The sequence below is a fragment of the Aotus nancymaae genome, unplaced genomic scaffold (genome assembly GCF_030222135.1).
Source record: "Aotus nancymaae isolate 86718 unplaced genomic scaffold, 86718_ANA_hifiasm-v0.15.2.pri h1tg000032l_1, whole genome shotgun sequence".
NCBI classification, from domain to species: Eukaryota; Metazoa; Chordata; class Mammalia; order Primates; family Aotidae; genus Aotus; species Aotus nancymaae.
Window position 1 is genome coordinate 896,395 of NW_026988446.1, and position 23,410 is coordinate 919,804.

The 23,410-nt window shown below is 52.4% G+C and overlaps 1 protein-coding gene across 1 annotated transcript; it reads right to left on the reverse strand.

Moving 5' to 3' along the window:
- Nucleotides 1–5,440: 5,440 nt before the first annotated feature.
- Nucleotides 5,441–21,332, reverse strand: SH3BP5L (SH3 binding domain protein 5 like). The gene is made up of 7 exons (XM_012472727.2): nt 21,217–21,332; nt 20,174–20,787; nt 12,168–12,230; nt 11,881–12,009; nt 9,413–9,574; nt 7,987–8,160; nt 5,441–7,418 (listed from the first exon to the last, which is right to left on the reverse strand). The coding sequence occupies exons 2-7, from the start codon at nt 20,354–20,356 to the stop codon at nt 6,948–6,950; spliced, it is 1,182 nt and encodes a 393-aa protein (XP_012328150.2). The 5' UTR covers nt 20,357–20,787; nt 21,217–21,332; the 3' UTR covers nt 5,441–6,947.
- Nucleotides 21,333–23,410: the final 2,078 nt, after the last annotated feature.

Genomic DNA, 23,410 nt, shown 5'->3' on the forward strand with positions numbered 1-23,410 from the left:
AACTCCTCGCATGGCCCAGCCTCCACTGCCAGCTGCATAATTTTAGTGCTTTAAATAACCTTAGAGGTTACCTACTGAGTCTGCCAGACTGCCAGCAGATTGGAACGCTGAGTGAACTGCCCCTGTGCATATAACCCCTTCTGGCAGGGCAGGCCCAAGGACAACCCTCTCTGGATAGTGTGGTCAATGTTTTAAACACCTAAGCTCTCAAATGAACTAACAGTTACTGAGTACCTAGAATGAGGGTGACCATATGTCCTAGATCACCCAAGCCAGCCCCAGGTTACACCTGCCCCCTTTCTCACTCTGCTGTTCCAGTTTAGACTATACCTCATGTATGGCCCCTGTACATATGTCTATTGCATTATATTATGTTTTGAGTGAGACGGAGTCCTTCTTCTGAGGACTTTGGACTAACAAAAGAAGTGTCTACACCGGGCCCATTCTTCAATAAGTCAAAAGAGCCATGAGGAGGTTGGGAGTGACAGGGATTAATTCAGACTGGGCTAGAGAGCTGCCTGTGGGTGAAGCCCAGGTCATGTGGACTTTTGACCACCTGATCTGGTCCTTTGACAGGTGGGGAAGGGAGGAAACTTGTGCCAAGGGCAGCACAGGCAGAAGCAAGTCAGTGGACAGATGTCTGGTGAAAATTTCCAATTCCAGGTCCTGAGAACACCAAGACAGGTGAGTCACAGGCCCTGGCTGTAGGAGCGCAAGACAGATTTGGGAAGAGTGAGGACTAGGAGCCAGAGCCACCTCTCCAGACTGAGACCACAGAGTTGGTTCAGAGCTTCAGAGAGCAGTGCCCAGCTGTAACCTCCCAGATTTCTCCTTGACTGCAGCCCTCATTAGTTATTTCATTTATTCACTTATTTTTAGAGATCGGTTCTCCCTCTGTCACCTAGGCTGAAATAGTGATGTGATCATAGCTCATCGCAGCCTCAAACTCCTGAGGTCCGGAGATCCTCCCGTCAGCCTCGGGAGTAGTTAGGACTGCAGGTGCATGCCAACATGCCTGGCTATTTTTTTTTTCTTTTTTTAGAGTCGGGTACTCACTATGATGCCAAGGCTGGTCTCAAACTTGGGCCTCAAGTGATCCTCCCACCTTGGCCTTCCAAAGTGGTATGAGCTATGATCACACCACTATTCAGCCTGGGTGACAGAGGGAGAACCTATTTTTAAAAATAAGTAAACAGCCGGGCGCAGTGGCTCACACCTGTTATCCCAGCACTTTTGAAGGCCAAAGCAGGTGGATCACAAGGCCAGAGAGACCAGTCTGGTCAACATGGTGAAACCCCGTTTCTACTAAAAATACAAAAAATTAGCTGGGCATGGTGGCACGTGCCTGTAATCCCAGCTACTCAGGAGGCTGAGGCAGGAGAATTGCCTGAACCCAGGAGGCGGAGGTTGCGGTGAGCCAAGATCGTGCCATTGCACTCCAGCCTGGGTAACAAGAGCGAAATTGTCTCAAAAAATAAATAAATAAATAAATAATAAAAAATAAAAATAAAAAAAAAAAGTAGCCGGGCGTGGTGGCTCACGCCTGTAATCCCAGCACTTTGGGAGGCCAAGGCTGGCGGACTGCGAGGTCAAGAGATCAAGACCATCCTGGCCAACATGGTGAAACCCCGTCTCTACTAAAATACAAAAATTAGCTGGGCGTGGTGGCGTGTGCCTGTAATCCCAGCTACTCGGGAGGCTGAGGTAGAATTGCTCGAACCCGGGAGGCAGAGGTTGCAGTGAGCCGAGATTGCACCACTGCACTCCAGCCTGGCGCCTGGCGATAGAGCAAGACTCTGTATCAAAAAAAAAAAAAAAAGTAAACAAATTAATAACAGCTGTGAGCCATCACTCCTGGCCTGGTTATCTATTCTTCACTGCCCTGCAGCACCTGTGCATACCTGGATTCCTCACCTGGAAGACTCACCCGCAGCATTGGAGTTTGTAGTGCTCCTAACAGGGCTGCCACAGCGTTTGCACACTGAGCAATCCTGGAGAACACTTCTCAGTAAACTCCCCATATCCACTTGCCAGCCAGTTTATGGTCTCCTGGTTCCCTCATCCCAGGGCATGGGCAGTGTGGGCTCAGGAATGGTGAGCAGACATGGGTGGAGAAATTTCTAGAGAGGCTGTGGAAAGGGAGAGGGAAAAGGCACTAGGGAGGCCAAGGAAGGAGGTGAGCTCCGAGCAGAACAGGGCGCCATCTTCAGATACCCAACGTCGTACCTCAAAAGACCAGCTGCGCTGCAGACCTGAGCCAGCTCTCACACGTGGCAGGCGATTCCAAGGACACAGAAGTACAGCTAGGGTTCCATTCTGACGTATAAACACCCCCACCCTTCCATGTGCGGTTTTCCAGGCGCTTCTGCAAAGTGTCCATGGGGCTGACCATGCAGGTCTGGAGGGTCAGCACGCAGTGCGCGCAGCAAACTCGGGCCACAGGCTCTGCCCACTTTCTGGCAGCTGCTGCCCCCTGCTGACCTAGCGAGACCTCAACAGCCCAAGCAGGCCATTTCCCCCAAGAGCATCTACAGGTGGGTCGATTCCACACCCCGTAAATACGTACAATTACAATATGTCAATTTAAAAAGACGTTTAAAGGCTGGGAGTATAACCAGGCATGGTGGCTCACGCCTGTAATCCCAGCAATTTGGCAGGCTGAGGTAGGTGGATCGTTTACGCCCAGGAGTTCAAGACCACCCGTGGTCAACACAGGGAAACCCCATCTCCGAAAGAATACAAAAATTGGCCGGGCATGGTGGCACACACCTGTAGTCCCAGCTACGTGCTAGGCTGAGCTGGGAGGATCTCTTGAGCCAGAAAGGTCGAGTTTGCAGTGAGCCAAGATGGCGTCACTGAACTCCAGTGTGGGCTAGAGAAAGTGTAACAAAAAAAATAAAGGGGCCGGCGGCGGGGGGGCAAAGAGCAGTGGTTCAAGCCTGTAATCCCAGCATTTTAGGAGGTCAAGGTGGGAGGACTGCTTAAGTCCAAGAGTTCTGGACAACATTGCAATATGTCTCTATAGAAAAAAAAATGTGAAGTTAAAAATTAGCAGGGTGTGGTGGTGTGCATCTGTGGTCCTAGCTACAAGGGAGGCTGAGGCAGAAAGATTGCTTGAGCCCAGTAGTCCCAGGCTGCAATGAGTTATGACTGCACCACTGCACCCCAATCTGGGCAAGAGTAAAAACCCTGTCTGCTAATAAAATGAAAATTAAAAATATAAATTATTAAAAGGCAGTGGGGTTGTCATGCTTGTCAAAAATCACATCCAGACAAGTAGGGTACACAACCCTTTTACAGAGTCTCCTTGTCTATCACACCATGGGAGGAAGCCTCCGTGGGTTAAGCACCCTGAAGCTGCTGCAAAGTGCTGACAAGACTCGCTGTAGCTCAGATGCTCCCATTTTATAGGTGATAAAATTGAAGCGTAATGAAATTTGAGAATTTCCGTAGAGATGTGACCCTAGGATTGTGCATCACGAGGTCCCGACCTCCTATTTGCTGAACTGAGAAAGCCACCTGATATCAGTGTGGGCCGAGATGGGGCAAGCAGCAAAAGCACCTGAGCATCTGTTGGTGCAGGGCGTGTCAGGTGTTGGGCAGACTAAGGCCCCAGCCCCACGCTCGAGGAAGATGAAGATCAGAACAATTTGTTGCCAACGAGCCAGCGTAACGTATAACACGACTCGGTACAGGAATGGGGGACGACGCCCTATGTCCCTCGCAGCTTGACCATCTCTTGCTCACCTTAAACAAAATTTCTTGACCCTCTTTGCTGGCAAAGAAAGCTGAGAAACAGTATTCCCACTTAGCTGTTCTTCCCAGCAAAGCTCCCTTGGAGATGACTGCCTCCCTTCCTCGTCTCCTGTGAGCTTCAGGGCGCAAGTGTCTGGACTCTAGAGTCCAAGTGCCTAGTGGGAGCTGCCGCCGTTACCTTCTGGAATGCTGAGTGTCCCCACTGTGCCTTATCTTCTCACTGTGGAAAGGAAATCATAGCGTTGTTGTGAAGATTCATTAGGGGTGTTCCTGGCATGTGGAATGCACTGGGTGAGGAAGTGCTGTGACTAGGCGGGAGAGAGGGAGTGCTGTGGCTTTTCTTCTCCTTAGAAGTACCGTTGGCTCTAATCCTGGCCTCTCTTTCTGCCTGCCTTATCTTGCAGGTGATTTTGCAAGGAGACGTGCATGGCACAGCCCTTCTTTTCTGGGGCTCTTCTGTACCAGCAGCGTGACAGGTCCTGCCTGCTAGTGACTGGTAGGGAAGTCAACACTGTATCATCTCAGAAAGTCCACTCATTAGGACTATAATACTGTATTACAGACTAAAAATTTGCTGAGGGTAGATTTTAGGTGGTGGGGCGGAGGTAACTATGCAAAATGATTGAAATGCCAATTTGATAGCTATTTCATTATGTACATCAAAATAGCATGTTGTATACCTCCTATATATATAAATTTAAAAAATGTAAATCCCGCTCACCCAAAACATCAGCCATGCATTTTCACAGCAGCTTTCCCAGTAATAAAATATTTTGACACCCATCTGCCAAGTCAGGAAGGCAATCTCAAAATCCTGGACAGTGGCCGTCCAAATGAGTGCTCGGTACAAAGCGGCCTCGATGGTCCCTCAGATGGCACCCATAGCCACCGGGGTCACTGCTGAGTGTGTGCCTCTAATTCTTGGCCTTCACCCTGCCCCTTGACCTCCAAGGTTTCCAGTCTTCCTCCCGGCCAGCACCTTCTTCCCTTGGCTGACCTCTTCTCAACTCCAAATGCAGGCACAGCACAGTAGCTCAGGCTAAACAAGGCCTTTGCTCTTCTTCAAAGCTCCTGAGGTTCACATCCCTAACCGATCTCCCACCTGTTTCCAAGTGCCCCCAAACCCCTCCCGTCACCCAGCCAGTTAAGCTCCGACTTGGGAGTCACCTTTTATCTAGGTTTTACTTTCAGAGACACGGTGGGTAATTCGTAATGTATGTCCGAAACTCTGCAGCGGACAAAAATCACTGCCGACCTGAAATTTAAGTGGGCACCCTGCATTATCTGATAAATCTGGCATCACTACTTTTGTCCCTTCTCTATCTTCATGTTCACATCTAAACACATCTAGGATCCCACCCCTCTGGGACTCTCATCTCTTAGCTCAGACCTAGAGCCCACTCCACCCTGCAGGCCCCTTCGTACCAAACCCTCTCCTGGCACCCATCACCTCAAACAGCATGGCCCCGTGAGGCACCAACTCCTCCCCTATGCACGACCCCCCCGGCCCTGTGGTCTTACACACCCCACGCGCACGCACAGCGCGGCTCGCTCCAGCTGGCCCTTCGCCTCCCTTCTCTGCCCACACCATCTGAAGAGCCTGCCGCCTCACCCTGCTCTTCCCTGCCCCAGTCCCTGCCTCATCTTTGCCCTTTTGCTCTTCCTCCAGCAAGGACAGTAGATGTTAACTGTTACATAAACTACTTTATTTAAGTAAAACCAGGAAAGACCCTTTCCCCCTTACACACCAGCACATGCACGCTCGCACACCCACACCCTCCCTCCCTTGCTGCTCTCTGCCCAAGGCCACCTCAAACGCCAGGGTTCTCATTGTGACCAACCACCCTCCACCTGGAGACACCTGTGCAGGGTGCAGATGCCCACTCATCCCCGTCACTGGCAGAACACGGGCCTAGATGAGAGCTCTCCAAAGGAAGGACCCATCCTCCCAAGGCACCCAGACCTGGTGTGGCTTCCCTACAGTCTGGGAGTTGCTCCCTGCAGAGGGCAGGACTTTTCACCCCAGGCCAACCCCTCCTGTAACAAAGGAAGTAAGAGGGCTGGCACACAAGCTTGAGCATGCCCCGCGGGATCCTGCAGTAGGTATTTAGTTTGGGGAAGAGCAAGGGAGAGCAATTGAGCACCAAATTCCCTAACCCCACCCTGCAGGAGGGTGCTGAGAGTCAGTTCAGCATCCTCCCCAGAAAAAGTAAACACAGCTGTGCAGCACGAGTGTGAGGGTGGGAATGACAGGGGCCTGTGCCTTCAGGACCTCACCATGACTTCACCCCAACACCAGTGCAAGTGTGTGAGGGTGGGAATGACAGGGGCCTGTGCCTTCAGGACCTCACCATGACTTCACCCCAACACCAGTGCAAGTGTGTGAGGGTGGGAATGACAGGGACCTGTGCCTTCAGGACCTCACCATGACTTCACCCCAACACCAAGCCTGAGGCACCCACTAGCACCTTGACAATGTGAAGGACCCAGCCCAGCTGGGGAGACCCCACACCCACAGGAGTCAGTCTGGAGTTCGTGACGTTCCCTATGTTGACAGTGGGGTTGGGTTTCTCTCCCTGCAGGTCCTGTAATTTCTGCTTCGGGGCGCACATGGCAGAGTGGTCAGGTCTTGAAAGGGAATGCTGAAGGGAAGGGTGGTGTCTTCCAGAGGCACACAGTACACCTCACAGGTTACACACGGGCCGGCTGGAACAGGACAGGGGTACAGGGTTCAGCAGCGTACCTAGGGTGCCCTCCAAAGTTGCCTCGGGAAGGGGGCTGGGCCGGAAACCAAGGGAGGGGCGCCTGTCCATCCCCTCCGGCCAGGGTGCTCAGCCGGCACCCACTTTCTCCTGATGAGCTTCCTAGGGCCTTCCAGACCAAGTTCCCTGAGGGAAAAAGCCAGATGGAAGGAGAAGGAGAAGAAAGGAAGAGCAAATGGTCAACGCTCTGCAGACTGTGATGAGCCAGCAGGGCGAGGCAGGCAGAGCCCGAGAGCAAGCCTTCTGAATGGGTAAGGCCGAGAGAGCTGCCTGCTGAGGGGCAGGGCAGGCTGTAAGAAAGCCAGGGCAGACACAGAGGACTCAAACACAGCTGGCCTCTCCCGGGGAAGCACTGGAGAAGGGACCTCGGGGAGAGGGCCCCGATCGGCCCACGGCAGCAGATCCACGCCAGTCGCCCTGGCCTCTCGGTTACAGGCTGACGCTGCGCTGGTGCCGACCCCCACGGACCCCGCTGTCGCTGCCCCGACGCCCTCCACTCCGGGCTCCCAGCTCCTGGCCATCCAGGCTGACGTGGTCCGACAGGCCTCGCAAGTGCTCCACGGAGTCGCACTTCTGCAGGTCTGAAGCCACGGTGCGCAGGCTCAGCAGACTCAGGGTGTCTGTGTCGGGGGCGGGCCCGGGCTCCAGGCCGCCGCCCTCCTCCAGCCCTGCACCCTCGGCCCCCTCAATCCTGCTGTCTCCGTCCTCTAAGTCCTCAGGCCCCGCTTCGGCCCCCACAGGGGAGGAGCGCCGAGCGCCCAGGGGGTGGGGAGGCAGACCCCCGCGGCGCCGAGCGTGAATCTGCTCGCTGATCTGCTCCAGGTTGCGAAGGGCCACTGAGTAGCGTGTCTTGGCCTGAGCCACCTGCTGCTCCAGTTCTGTCACCTTGGCCTTGTGCTCCTGCCGAGGGCAGAACAGGGTGAGACAACCCACGGAGCACCTCTCCACCCCACTCAGCACGCGGCACTGAGGCCTCTTCTCCCGGACAGAGGACCTGGACGGCTTGCTCCGTACCCACCACAGAGCAGTGACGCTCTTCCCAGCTCCACTCTATCCTCAGGCTGTTCTTCCCCAGCAATCCTGCTCCTGACCTGAGCCCCACCTTCTAGAGCCTTCCTCCCGGCCAGTGCCTGCCCTTCATCCTGTCTGCACTACTTCCTTTCACCACGTGCCTGGTTCTTCCCCATCCCTGGGCTCCCACCAGTTTTTTTTCTCGTTTACCTCCCTTCTTCCAACTACATTCTCTAACATCAGTAGCCCCCGTCCCTGCCTCCCACTCCTGCAAGGTCATTTTGAGCATGTGTGCCACTGCCCTTCCCCAGCAGGGCTGGAGGCCTCACCCTGGCCACTCACCAAGATGGCCCAGAGAGGCCGACCAGCATCCCCTCCAGCTGCCCTCACCTCCCATGCCTGACCCCAGCCTGCACCCTCACCTGCCCATTTTTCCTCCCCCTCGCCCCTCAGCTACCTCCAGGATCTGGCTGAACTGGGCCTTGAGCTCAAAGTAGGGGCGGCTCTTGCCAATGGCCCTCCGGAGGGTCTTCTGCAGGGCCTGGACCCGAGCCTCCGCCTGCTGGCACAGCCGTGTCACCCGCTGGTGCTCCCGCTCGCCGCGAAGCCGCTCTTCCTCCGCCTCATTCACCTGACCCAGGGGACACGTCATTGAGTGGGGACCCACGTTCAGTCTCTGGCATCTGCCCCAGGCCGCCAATCTCAACACTGTCCTGGGGTGGACCCAAACAGGAACATTGTCTGGAGATCCCCAAATGCATACAGAGCCCGAGACATGCCAGGGAACAAAGGGTCTGTGAGACTCCACAGAGCTTCCTTCTGTCTCTCTGGGTCTGCCGCCTGACTGTCGAGGCCAACATTGCAGGCACCAGCCTCTAAGCCACCTCTTCCCGTGTTCTTGCCTACTGTCACCCGTGCCACTGGCCACTCAGCTTTGCTGCCGCCAGGAACGGGATGCTGGCACCCACTCAACCACTGGGGAGCGTCGAGGGAATGTGTATCAGCACATCACACGTCTGCAGCAGCCATTCTCTTCAGGGAGCCCTCAGTGCCAATGGCTAGGGATCGGGAATGAGAAGAGCCATGTAGGGAGCCACAGCTGTCCACTGTTCTCCAGGTCCCCAAACCCCACGTGCACACAGTCCGGGACAAACGGGGCTCCAGGGCGCTTCTGCCCAGGCTGTTGTACAGTCGGTCGATTTGTCCCGGTAGACACGGTGGCCGGGGCCCTCACCTGCTCCCTGCTCGGATGTCGCTCTAGACTGGGCACCGTCCCCTACCCCGCCCCCAATGCTGTGTACTTGCATTTGCATAAGCTCTAGAGTACAAGTGAGGTGCCTGTTCTGTGCCAGGGGCAGATGAAGAATCACAAGACACAACCACCCCCTGAGGAGCTGACACTTGCCCTGTGCGAGCTGCAGATGGCAGACGGGGCCGATGCCAGAGATCCTTCCACTCCCCAGTCCCTTTCAGGAGCTTGGAAATGATACATAAATTATACTTCAAAACTCAAGGTGTATTGTCAGAGCTCAAAAGCAGGAAAGGGAGCATATTCTGAAAACAGACGCAAGGAGTCACACAGCTAAACATAACAAAACGTGAATGCTGAATCCAGAGTATCCACCAGACATGGACTGGGTTACTCCCACACCTGGAGGCAAACGTTCCAGAAGAGCCAAGGACGACATTCTCAGAGGGAAATGGAATATGGGGAGCATCAGAGGCCAAACAGGAAGAAAATTAAGAACAGGTTTTACCTGAAACAGAATCAAAGTTGAAAGAAGGCGAGAATGGGGGAGAGAGTGAGGAGGTGAGGTGATGAAGGCACAGCAAAGGATGGAGAAGAGCCAACGAAGGGGACCTGCCGGCACCGCCCGGCTCACCTTGCAGGTGGCATGGTTCAGCATCTCCTGCCATGTGGGGTCCAGTCGGTTCTTGTCAGCCATGACGCCCTGCTCAGCCACAAACACCATTTCCCGAGCAGCATTGTGCATGCTCACGGCCCGCTCGTAGCGCAGCGCTGCCTTCTGTGTCTCCTGCTGAGCCTAGGGGGAGAGGGGTGTCAGGATGGGGAACCCTGAGGGACCCCAGCTGCCCATGGAGACCCATTACGGACACGAGGACAGAGAAGGAGGAAGGCCTACTAGCAATGTCGGCTGCACTTCCCAAACTGTGCTGAGGATAAATGCCAAGGAAGCAACATTCTATAAAGAATATTTCATAAGGATGTGGACTAGAAGAAATAAAAACGTTGCCAGTGGAGGGTAGGTGTGTGAAATCCAGCATTCCCAAAGGCTGTTAGCCCTTTGCCCTAGGGAAAACAAGGGAAAATACTAACCATTTTAGTTGTAAGGTGGCTAGTGACATGGACAGAGTCTTACAGAAAATAGGACCTTGAGACCATCAATTTTATGTCCAACAGGAAAGCTGAAGGAAATAATCAGACAAGTCCTCAGAGACATTCATCACAGCCATAGTAACCAAGTGAAAAATGAAACAAACCTTACTTTTCAGTTATGGAACACTGATTAAAATAAAAGCACATCTCATATAAGAAGACAAGCTGGGCGCAGTGGCTTCTGCCTTGAGCCCATCTACTTGTGAGGCTGAGGGAGGAGGATCATTTGAGCCTAGAAGTCTGGGGTTACAGTCAGCTATAATCACACCATTGCACTGCAGCCTGGGCAACAAAGCAAGACCCCATCTCTTAAAAAAATAAAATATTAATTAAGCAGTCCTTTAAAATGATGGCATGGATGTACTGACATGCAACTATGTCATAATGCTAAGTAAAATAAAAGAACAAAATAACACATACTGTATAATCCCATTTTGGCAGAACATACACACACACACACACAAAATGTGATTAAGACAGTACACAGGGTTATCTGCGCTGTCTTAATCGTATTTTTTATTTTCTATACTTTATGACACTTTGATGTCTTGGGGGACTTTTCTGGCCAAGGAGAAACTGCCCCTTCCAAGGCTAATTACTAGAGACAGTTAACTCCCCTGTAAATGTGCCTTCCGTATGCAAACCAACCAACCAGTCCAAAGCCCGGATCCCCAACTTCCTCCTTTACCCACCTCTCCCCGACCAAACCAGTATTTCCTCTGCCCTAAGTCCTCCCAGGGCCAGGTCCTAGATAATCAGAGTCCACCCCTATGGCCCAGGGCCTAGCAAAACTTTTCACACTACCCAATCCTAAACTCAAACTTGCCCACCCTGTCTCAGCCACGCCTTTCCACAAAAACTGCAACAGGGCTCTGTGCTGCGCCTTCTCCTTCACTTCTTCCACCTCCTGACAGACCCTGGGTGCTTCCCAATGTGGGCCTGCATGGCATGGTATGTCCCCTCCTTTTGGGAATAAACTGTTTTTCCAAGGCAGCTGTCTCTGTATCTATCACCAAATCCCCAGGAACAAAATGCATGAAATGTGCATGGTAGGATTTGGGGTGACTTTGGTTTTCTTCTTGTTTTATTATGTTTTTCCAACGGTGAACACCTATTATTGGTTAAAAATAATTTGTTAAAGAATAAAAAAGGTGTGGGATGGGGAAAGATGTGGGATGCTTACAGTGAGGAGTAAGCAAAGATTCAGAAGAGAGACGTGAACCAAAGGGAAGAGGAAATGGGAGAAGATGAAAACTGTGGGATGTTAGACTGGTGTATCTGATACAGCCTAAAGCCTGGCTCCTCATACTCTGAAAACTGGGGGATGTTAGAACTGGTGTATCCGATACAGCCTAAAGCCTGGCTCCTCATACTCTGAAAACTGGGGGATGTTAGAACTGGTGTATCCGATACAGCCTAAAGCCTGGCTCCTCACACTCTGAAAACTGGGGGATGTTAGAACTGGTGTATCCGATACAGCCTAAAGCCTGGCTCCTCATACTCTGAAAACTGGGGGATGTTAGAACTGGTGTATCTGATACAGCCTAAAGCCTGGCTCCTCATACTCTGAAAACTGGGGGATGTTAGAACTGGTGTATCTGATACAGCCTAAAGCCTGGCTCCTCATACTCTGAAAACTGGGGGATGTTAGAACTGGTGTATCTGATACAGCCTAAAGCCTGGCTCCTCATACTCAGACGGCACTTAAACATATGCAGGGCTGAACTCCATGTTCTCCCACACCTACCCTCACCATTTTATACACCTTGAGCCCAGGGCCCACAGTGGTAAATGAACCTCCTCAGCCCACAGAGCTGGTTCAGACCAGCCAGGTCTAGCCCAGGGCTCTGCCCTCAGGTCTGGTGTTTTGTCTCTCACTCCACAGAGAGATAGAAGAATCCAGGGCCAGGCTCAGCACGTAGTCTTCCTCAAACATGGGTCAGCCAGCCCTACCTCCTTAGCCAGCCGCCGAGCCTCGTAGTAGGGTCGCGCTTTCTCAATGCAGCTCCCCAGGTGGGAGCCCTGTGTATTCAGCTTCCTCGCGGACTCCTGCAGGATTCTCCGATAGGTGGTCCTGGCCTCCTGGAAAGGAACAAGGCAGAGGAAAGCACATGTTTCGGTCCCAGCCCCTCCTGTTTCTCAGACACACCCCTCCCACTGCCACTGCCTCAAGCTAGGAAAGAGACAGACGGAGATACTTCCAAGGACCAGCCCAAGCACACGAGGAAAAGGACACTCACGTCCAGCTGTAGCTCCACCTGGTTGATCTCCTCGCTGGCCTGGTTCAGGTGCTCCAGCTCTTCCTGTCACAGAGAGCAGTGGCAAATTAGTGCAGTGCAAGGAAGCAGCCTTGAGTGAACCGTGCAAGGCAGGAGCAAGGGGCCGAGAGAGAAAGCCTCACTCGCCCAGGGAAAGGAGGTGCAACACTCAGGAAAGGAAAGAGAAGATTCGGAGGAGGAGACTGCCACATGCTTCCTTGTCCATCAGGGACCTGGCATATACAATCCTCACAACTTCACTTTGTGCTGGGTAGTAAAACCTCAGTTTTAAGGATGAAGAAATTGAGGTTTGGAGGATGCAACCCTAACACGTGCAAAGTGAAGTTGTGGTGAGCCCTCACTCTCTCCACCATATTGCACCACTTCCTCAAGCTAGGGAGTCTCCTTGGACCTGAAGGCTCTCTCCCTGCTAGAGGATGGCCACCTGGGCCAGGGCAGGGCCACTCAGTCAGCACATGTTTACTACACACTTATCACTTCTCGGGACCCGAGACCTGAGAATTCAGGACACAGAGATGGCAGCTTACAGCCTGGTGAGGAAACCCAGCAAGTCAGAAGTAGGCCCTGGCCAGTATGTGCAGCCTTGTGAGTGGTGGGCGTGGGTGCCCCTTGGGCAGCAAGGTCACCTGCCTGAGCAGCAGAAAGTCAGGGCAGGATGCCTGGAACACTTGCTCCACAGCTGCGAGGACTTCATAGACCCAAAAGTGCCAGTGAATGGCCAGGCACAGTGGCTCATGCCTGTAATCCCAGCATTTTGGGAGGCCAAGGCAGGCAGATTACCTGAGGTCAGGAGTTTCAGACCAGCCTGGGCAACATGGTGAAACCCTGTCTCTTCTAAAAATACAAAAATTAAACTGGGTATGGCAGTGTGCACCTGTAATCCCAGCTACTCGGGAGGCTGAGGGAGGAGAATCACTTGAACCTGGGAGGCAGAGGCTGCAGTGAGCTGAGACCACGCCAGGGTACTCCAGTCGGGGTGACAGAGAGAGACTCTGTCTTAAGAAGAAAAAAAAGTGCCAGTGAAGAAGAAGGGGCCAAGGAACCAAAGGTACCCTGGGCCGACAAGTTGGCAGCTGAGAAGGTCGGTAAGGCCTGGTGCTCCCTCCCACAGGAGTACCAGGCCTTTTTACAGTGGTAGATGGGTCTCTGAGAGCCTGGTGCCAACGTAAGGAAAGCCTAGAGGGGCCAGAGAGATAAAAGTGGAGGGTGGGACACGTGCAGCGGCTCACGTCTAAAATCCTTGCACTTTGGAAAGCCAAGGTAGGTGGATCACTTGAGGCCAGGAATTCAAGACCAGCCTGGCCAACATGGTGAAGCCCTGTCTCTACCAAAAATATAAAAATTAGCTGGCTGTGGAAGCACATGCCTGTAATACCAGCAACTTGGGAGGCTAAGGCATGTGACTCACTTGAACCTGGGGGGCAGAGGTTGCAGTGAGCTACGATCGCACCACTGCACTCCAACCGGGGCGACACAGCGAGACTCAAAAACAAAAGGGTGGAGGCTGTCTATACTATTCCTGGTGGCAAAGGAGAGAGCAGACCGCAAGGAAATGCAGGACACAGAATCACAGGGGCCTGGTGGGTGACCAAGGTCAAGATCAGGAAAGTGGAGAGAGCCCAAGAAGCCTTTTGGCCTCCGTGGGCAATGGGTGACCATGACCCCAGGTCCCTATACAGCAGCTCCTGTTGGAGAGAGGGAGAGTCCTGGGGAGAAGTTGTCCGACAAGCTGGTTCGAGTGCCTTCCTGGTCCCTGGAAGGACTGGAGAGAAAAGCAATAGAACCATCCTGGGCTTTCCATGAAGAGGCAGAGAGCTGAGAGGGGTGGTGGCCTCAAGCCATCCTCCCCTGCCCGAGAAAACACAAGCGTTCCCGGAGACCCTGCTGAGCTAAGGACACTACTGAGGGGCAGTGCTGGTCTGTGCCACGGGCCTTACGCCAGGAAACACCCGGTGCCTCGCTATAGGATTTGCCTTCACCAGCCCCTGCTAACTCCGGAGAGGAAGCTGGACAGGGCAGAGTGACCCAGCCCAGCAACTGCCTGCTGCCCAGATCCATGACTTGCACTTGGCAGCGACACCACAGTCACTTCGCACGGCCACGATGTCGGTTCCCACTCACCTTGTTCGCGCATCTCGGCAAGCCGGGGAAGGAGTCAGGCTGAAAAGCATGATCTCCCTTTTAGTCCCTTCTATACTCCTCCCGCCCCTGCCTTGATCCTGAAAAGATTCGGGTCGGCAAGTAAGAATACAGGAAGCCGGTGAGACACGTTAATTACAGTAAAAGGAAGAACACAAAGGTGGAAAGCTGTAATGGAACGAGGAATGAGGATATGAAAATGCGCACACTTACAACAGCACAGATCCTGCCTTAAGGAGGCCACAAATCTGGCTCTAAACTAGGGGTGTCCAATCTTCTGGCTTCCCTGGACCACACTGGAAGAACAACTGTCTTGGGCCACACATAAAACATACTAACTATAGCTGATGAGCTAAAAAAAAAAATCGCAGCCGGGAGCGGTGGCTTACGCCTGTAATCCCAGCACTTTGGGAGGCCGAGGTGGGCAGATTACCTGAGGTTAGGAGTACGAGACACCAGCCTGACCAACAAGGTGAAACCCTGTCTCTACTAAAAATACAAAAATTAGCCAGGCATCGTGACAGGCGCCTGTAGTCCCATCTAATCAGGAGACAGAGACAGGGGAGAATTGCTTGAACTGGGAGGCAGAGGTTGCAGTGAGCCAAGATTGCACCACTGCACTCCAGCCTGGGCAATGGAGTGAGACTCCATCTCAAAAAAAAAATAATAATAATAATTAAAAAATAGTCAGGTGTGGTGGCGCACACCTATAGTCTCAGCTACTGAGGAGGCTGAGGCAGGAGACTTGCTTAAACCTGGAAGGTGGAGGTTGCAGTGAGCCGCGATCATGCCACTGCACTCCAGCCTGGGTGAGAGAGCAAGATTCTGTCTCAAAAAAAACTGCAAAAAAATCTCATCATGTTTTAAGACAGTTTACAAATTTGCATTGGGCCATATTCAAAGCCAACCTGGGCTGCATGTGGCCACAGGCCACAGGTTGAACAAGCCTGCTCTAAACTTTCTTGAAGAGATCTATTCAACAGAAATGTAACAGGGGCTACACATGGAATTTTTAATTCTAAAAGCCACGTTTTTTAAAGTAAAAAAAAAATGGGTGAAATTATAATACATTTAACTCAATATATCCAAAATATCATTTCAACATGCAATCAGCATAAAATAATATTATTATCCATACTTATACCTTTTTAAACTAAGTCTTCAAAATCCATATGCACTTGATTCTTAGGACACATCTCAACCTAGACAGTGGCATGTGGCTCCTGTGTCGGATGGTGAAGGTCTAGAAGTTGTTGTATTAGGTAAATGCATCTACAGCGTCACACAACCCAGTGTCCATAAAATAACAAAGCATTCTGGAACTACAGGCAGCCAGCACAGGCCAGGACCCCAGAGGAGGCACAGGGTCAGCACCCACACTACCAGACACATAGAACTCCAAGTTTCACAGTGTCTTCCTAACAGGGACATCACCATCAACTGACAGGATCACCCTAACAGGCCCTCAAAAGGCAATGTCTGTCAAGGTGAAGGGCAACCCATCTCCCTGTGGCTGGACTTGGCTTACAGGGGCGTTTAGGCTACCTGGGAGAGGAGTGACCAGCTCTTTCGGCACCTCCTGCTGGAATATTCTCTCTCAGCTCCTTTGCATTTGATAGATGAGAAACAACGATGTGGGAAACTAATGACAGACTTGGGTCTGAAAGCAGGACCAACCTCTGATCTCACTTTCTTTCCACTGTGCCCGCCCCTCTAGGGATTGAGGACGTCACTGGAAGGACATCCCAGCAAAGAAATAAGTGCTGTAATTTAGGAAAACCACAGCCCATGTAGGAAAAGGACAGGGCTTGGAAATTCAACCAACACTGATTGCAGGGAGAAGAGAAGGGGGTCGGTTGGTAAAGGCCACCCTGCAATGTTCATGTAGGCAAACCAAAGGCCAAGACTGAATCCCCACTGGATTCCATGGTTCAAAATGCTCCAGTCACCAACTTCCAGCCCCTAACAAGATAATCAAAGGGTTGAATGGCTCAACTTAAGTTGTTCCTACTGTAAAAAGGACCAGAAGAGATGTTGCTATTGGCAAGTGGCAGGAGGGGGCATTATCTTTCTATATGGGAACTGGCATCCCAACAGCACCTCCAGCAATTTACAGAAAGCCATCTGCTGCTGGGATCTGTCCCCTCAGGGTCATAAAGCTCTCTCTAAGAGGACAGGAAGAAGCCTGGAGAGCAAGGTCAGCACGGGAGGGAGCAGGATAGCCCGCCTGGGGCATACCCAGGGAAAGGCTGAGCAGAAAGCCACTGAGGACCTGGGACAGTTTTGGGCAGTCAGCAACACATTCCACTTGGCCTGCTTCACCAGAGACTCCTGGCACTGAGCTGAAATGGAATTCGGGGACAACAGTGCCTGAGTCAGCGTGCATCATCCATCAGTGGGCCAGCAGCCAGCAGGGAGGGTGACCCTCCCGGGGCACAGCAGTCGACTTCCCAGGACGCCAGGATACTGAATCCGAGGCATGGGGACTCAGGCTACAGATGCTCCCACTGCACCTACTGCAGACCTTCAAAAGACTCAAGTAATGGTAACTGAGGCCAGGGTGATGACCGTCCTGTGAAAGCTAAACCCATACTTCCAGATGAGGTCACAGAGGTTGCAAAGTCACCCTAGAGTTTAGAAAGGAGCAGCTGAATGAGTGCATTCACATCTGAGGAAGAATGCAACCACTAAAAAGAGGCTGACAAAGTCACAGAACAGATGCAGGTCCATCCTAGATCCACACTCCTTCCCTCTTTCCCTCTACTGGAACCCTCTCAGAAAGCTGAGGATGAGCCTAGAGGACTCAAAAGAACTCCACTAAGATCATGACACGGAGACACAGCCAGCAGCCTTCCCTGGAGGGACAGCACACTCCAGGTAGGTAGGCACCAGCCGACTTCCTTCCAACTTCCAGAGGAATCAATCCCACCACAAATGGCCATGAGCTGCCTGCCTGCGAAGGAATCCCAGCCCCAGGTGAGACAGGGCCACATCCTAAGGACAGCTATTTCTGGGAGCTTCAGAAAATACCAAAACAGGGGCCCTACCTTTGGGATATACTGGGCCCAGTGGATTTGGCCCTGACTGCAGCATTAGAATCCCCTCTCACCCCACCCAGACCAAGAGTATGCACATGTCTGCAAGGCTCAGGTAAGGGTATTTTTGAAGCTCCTTGGTGGGTTTTTATGAATCTGTGGATGGAAACCCAGCAAATGCACTGAGAATCCAGAGAAATGAACGCCCAGTGAACGCACTGAAACACGTGATCAGAGCAATGTGTTCTGTGCACTGTCAACATGAGAACGGACCTCAAAAAACAAACCCTCCAATCTCCTCCTCATCTTGAAAAACCCAACCACAGAAGGGCAAAATGCCACCGGCCTCCTCCATGAAGGGTACCCCTCAAGCCAGGCAGCCTCTCCCAGACAGCAAGGAGACACTAACTCCCTGCTGAGGTCAGACCACTGGCCTAGCCACACCTGTGTCATCAAATGAGGGAAGCTATCACTGGACCTTTCCTCCCTATACAACCCACAACATTCTACAACATGCTGCGTGGTTTAGCAAGAGAGACCAGAGTCTGGTTTACCCTTTTTGCACCAGTAACACTACAAGTTCACCGCAGGCAAAGTAAATCTTACGCTACCTCAGTCTATTCCAACTCTCACAGAGCTTGTCTGATACAAGTGTCCGTGATGACAGAATGTTCTATTTCCACACTGTCAGTATAGCATGGAAAAACTGCTTTTTTCTTTTTTTTTGGAGATGGAGTTTCACTCTTGCCACCCAGGTTGGAGTGCAGTGGCACAATCTCAGCTCACTGCAACCTCTGCCTCCTGGGTTCAAGCAATTCTCCTGCCTCGGCCTCCCAAGTAGCTGGGACTACAGACACCTACCACCATGCCCAGCTAAATCCTGTAGAGACGGGATTTCACCATGTTGGCCAGGCTGATCTCAAACTCCTGACCTCAGGTTGATCCTCCCGCCTCAGCCTCCCAAAGTGCTGGGATTACAGGCGTGAGCCACCACGTCCGGCCGAGAAACTGCATTTTTACATTTTAACTTTGATTGATTGTGTTTAAGTAGCCACAAGCAGCTAGTCCACCCTACTGGACAGCACAGTGCAAGTATGACTCTTCCTACTACCATTAGCCTATGCGGACACTGGAAAAACACACAGGAGCAGGAGAGGCCGAGTAAAGAGACCACAGTAGAGTCTCCTCTGGACGAACCTCCTCTGGATCAGGGCAAGGCATGCCGCAGGGAGGCCTCTGATGCACATGACACAGCCCTCCTCTGCAAGCAACAGAGAGAGAGTTCTTTCCCAAAGTGCTATCTACAAACTGTCACCAAGGAACAAGCAAAAAGAGTTTGTCAAGGAAAAGAACTATAGATACGTGTCAGAGCAGAGCAAGAACAAGTCGTGCAAATCACCTAAACCAACTGCTCACTTCACAGATGAAAAAACTGAGGCTCAGAAACTAAAGAAATTTCCATAAAAATCATACATCATGGGGTTGGAGGTAGCATGAAACTCAGCCCAAGGCTTTTTTCACTACAACTGATTTCCTCAGAGGATGATAAATCTGTAGAATTAGCAAGAGATATTGGCTGTTTTCAATGCAATGTCTGTGAGGCACAGCAGAAATAAATTACTGACTCATGCCAGAAACCAATGGCTCACCACTGCTCCATTATAAGCATGGACACAGTAGAAGAGGAACACACACACACACACACACACACACACACACACACACACACTCCAGGAACCCACAGGGAGAGAGAAGGAAGAATGCCAGGACTGCCTTTGAGCTCTTCCCAACTCACTGGAGTAATCCAATAAAGGTTTGCTGACAGAGAAGCCTAGGAATTTGAGCCTTCCTATGCTCTTGCTCACCCATAGAAGAGTCACTTCCTCAACATCAGTCTTGGAGACGTGACCAGACCAAATGGCAGACTCAGGCCCCAAACACGCAGGAGCATCCTGGTGGTCACCTGCCCAAGCAGCTTCCTCAGGAAGCCCTTCCCAGCCAATCCCTGAAACACCGCAGCCCAGCTCTGACTGGCCCGGCGTCTCTCCCACGTGGTCTTCCTCACTGACTGCCCCCAGGGCTCCTACACAAAGATCCGCCTGTCCTACCAACTGGACTGTAGACACTCCAAGGCAGTAAACTGCTCTTCCATTCCTTCAGGAGACCCACCGTTCTGAGGACTGGGTGTGTATATGACTAAGGACTGGCCACAACAGAGGTGACCATTCCTTGAACATACGGGATTTCTTTATAGGTCTAAAGTTGATGCTACCTTTGTAACACTGGGAAGGTCTCACTGTTTTTACAAGAGTGAAACACATTATCAGAGCAAAGTGGTCTGCACATCCCTGGAAGGCACTGCTGACAATGTGAGAAAGGGGAAAAGATTCCCTCACTCAGCTCAAAACTGTCTCCCAATATCGAAGTCATCTCCTCTCACACAGCATCCCTAAGGCGGCAGCCCCTCTGCCTATCTAGAAAGAAGTACCACAGTCCTCCCCTCCACTGCCCTAAAGTCTGCCTCCTCCGAGTGACGCTTTGCTCCTTCAGTGAAGCTTTCAGCGATGCCTCCCAAGCACTCAGGCCAGGCCTTTCCCTGCACTCCATCAGCACTTTAGATACACAACTCTTGGAATCTGTCACATTACCCGGCAATGATTTGCTAACAACCTTGCTCTCCTTTCCTGCCCCAGCAGACTGGGGACTCAGTAAGTGTAAGCCCTCATTCATCCCACACTCTTCAGGAAGGCTGGAATCTGGGCTCCCTTCTCTCCCCACTCTTCGTCTTCTCACCTGTATTCTAGGATCCAGCTCTTCCTCTTCTCTTGGGGACAATTTGGCTTCGCCACTGCTGCTTCCACCTCCTCCGGGCTCTTCCGTGACTGGGCTCCTAGGGACATCATCTTCTACAACTTCAGGCCGCAGCTCCCCCTGTGGGGTCTCCCGCCCCCCTGGAACCTGGTTGAGCTCAGCCATGCTGACAGGGAGAGAGCAGAGCCCTATGCACAAGAGAGGACTGACATGCTGGGCCCAGGGCCCCAGCCCGGGGCTTCCTGGGCTCTACACGGCCAGGAGAAGGGTTTCTCTTCTCAAAAGGCAGAAAAGGTGGGCACGGGAAGAACCTCACGCTAGGTTAGAGGTTGAGATTCCAGCTGTCCGTGGGGTTCCTGGAGCTGAAGCCTTGTCTGTGCAAAACTTCTTCCCTTCCCGCCACGGGGAGTCCACTATGAGAATCCGGGAGCAACAGCTCCAAGGCAGGGGGCAAAGGGGGCTTGGATCCTGGGCCGAGGCCTGCTAGGAGGAGCACCATTCGGGAGGGTGGAGGCGGGCGCCTCCAGGCTGTGGTGGCAGCTGGAGAGAGAAGGCTAGGCCCGAGCCGAGGCTGTGGGATGAGCGTCTCTGGGGAGCTGCAGAGAAACAAAGGCCAAGTGTATGGTCACGGTAGCATCAAAACCGCAGCCCCTACAGCCTCTCAGGAAGTGCACTCACCACGCCCCCACCCATGTATTCCGATCAGCCCCTACCCCAGCTTCCTTCCTTAGCCTCCAAGGACTTCAGACTCTACTCTTCCCCCGTCCCAGCTCCTTCGACCGAGCCCCTCCCCAGTCAGCGTCTTCGAGACCTTCCTCTGCACGCCCAGGCTCTCCTCCACCTCCTGGGGTCTCCCGCTCGCCCCACACCCCGCCCGGCTCCGCAATTCACCTTGCAACCCCCAGCCCCACCCGCCTTCTCTCTCCAACCTCTCGTCTCCAACTCCACACTCCGCCGCAACCCCAAGCACCCTACTCCTGGCCATCCTACACAGCCATGCGCAAAAGCCCCCTTCACAGCCTTACCTCAGTTTACCTTCCCGTCCGCGGAGATCCTAGGCTGCAAACAATCTTCCCCCTCCGTCCCCGCAACAAGCCGAGCCAACCAAAAACGACCGGGCAGACCAGAAGCGGAAATACATCACCGGTGAACAACGCCCTCCCTCCCACGCTCTGTCTCCGACCGGCCTCCTCTGGAGGCCTCCACACGCCCCCGCCCTGCCTTCAGTTTCCGTACAAAATGGCGCCCGGCTTTGCTCAGGCCAGTCGCCAGTTGTCTCCATCCCATCCTCCACCAAGGCTGAATGAAGGAAACCATGAGAATGTGGTGCTGAAGAAAATTACGCTGCGTGAAGGAAATCGGGAGTAAATCTGTGAGAAGAGGAACACTAGAAATAAAACGGAGATAACAGACTCAGAGAGAGTAGTGCCATCTTGCTTTACGGAGCTGCGGCAGCCGGTCGGCTTCCGGCCTGGTGACGGAGGCGGGCGCGACGCCGGAAGTGAGTGGTAAACTTCCGGCCGTGGTGGCGGGGGCGACTTCGCCCGCGAAGGAGAAGTCGGTTTCCAAAAGTGACTTTCCTCACTCCAGTGAAGTCGGCGGAGGCCTTAGGGACGGCGGACGGCCCCGATAGGTAAATCCCAGTCCTCAAGGCTTCTGTACCTCGCACCTCGAACGACATTTGGTGGGGTCACCAGTTACTCCGTGAATGCTAATCAGGAACGTAGTCACCGTGAACGCGGTGAATTCTCTGGTGCGCCCAGGCTCACACGCCCTCCATGAGCAGGAGTTTGTTACGCGGCAGTGCGCGTCGTTACCTAGGTCCGTGAACCCGCGGCCTGGCTGTCACCTGTAGGCGTTGCTTGATGAGGCAAGGGCCCAGGCCTGAGGGGAAGGGCTTCGGGATTAAATGTGTTGTTTTAACGAAAGGCGTAACTTCCTCAAAGCCAACTCAAAGTTCGCCCTGCGGCTGGAAAAGGCAGATGGCCTGAATTCCCCTTCCTTTTGGATCCTGTCGAAGATAACCCAGCTGGACATGAAAGCAGTGAAAAAACTTGATTCAGTAACTACTTGCAGAAAGGGAAAGAACTGACCTCTGTTCCGATGTGTGCAGAAGCGACTGGGCATTTCCGAGGGAGAATGGGGGAAGGAAGGTCATCAGGACTCGGTAGTGTCAGAGAAGTGAAACATTACAGGTTGATTAGGATAAATGCGATTAGGCCAGATGCGTCTGCTACCTTGAGACAGAGTTTCGCTCTTGTTGCCCAGGCTGGGGTGCAATGGCGCGATCTCGGCTCACAGCAACCTCCGCCCCTGCTCCCTCCCCCGCGGTTCGAGCGATTCCCCTGCCTCAGCTTCTCGAGTAGCTGGGATCACAGGCGCGCGCCAACACGTCTGGCTAATTTTTGTATTTTTAGTAGAGACAGGGTTTTGCCAGTAGGCCAGGCTAGTCTCAAACTCCTGACCTCAGGTGATCCACCCGTCTAGGCCTCCCAAAATGCTGGGATTACAGACGTGAGCCACTGCGCATGGCCTAGAGTGTTATTCTTGCACCGAGATTGGGAGGTAGAGGCTCTGCCCTTCCTGACGATCCCATTTCAGAGGAATAGCTCTCAGGTCCTTGAAAAGGACCTCTTGAGTTGTAGGAGAGGCATAAACACCCTAAAGAGAAGAAGAAAGGATTCGTAATTGTAAGCCCTTAATAAATGCTCTGAGAAAGGGAGGTCAGGAGGCTATCATCAGGTGTTGGCTAGAACAAACAGTAAATTCTCCTAGTAGCATTGAGCTTTCTCAGGCAGGCATTTTAATGGGGGAGCTGAGGTTAATCTACAGACATGCTCTTAAACTGCTAGAAGCCATGTAAAGTTTGTCTCTTAGTAACTCAGAGGTTTGGATGGAGTCATGTGCCCAGAGTTCTACAGTTCTCAGTCATTTCTTCTATCCCTTCACCCCATAAATAACAATTTTTTTAAATTGAGCAGAGCAAAATACATTCCTTTAAAAGAGGTGATTGAAAACAGATTTTTCCATTAAATTGGAGGGGTTTTTTTAAATTACAAAAGTGATTTCTCTAATTTCAGTAAGTCAGGATCTTGAGTAACATTGTCTAAGTGGACGCTCTGATGGATAATATGCCTTAGTCTTCTACCACAGTTCTTTTTGTTATTAAAGTGCCATACAAAAACCATAAAATTTAAATATAAGGTGATAAACATTTAT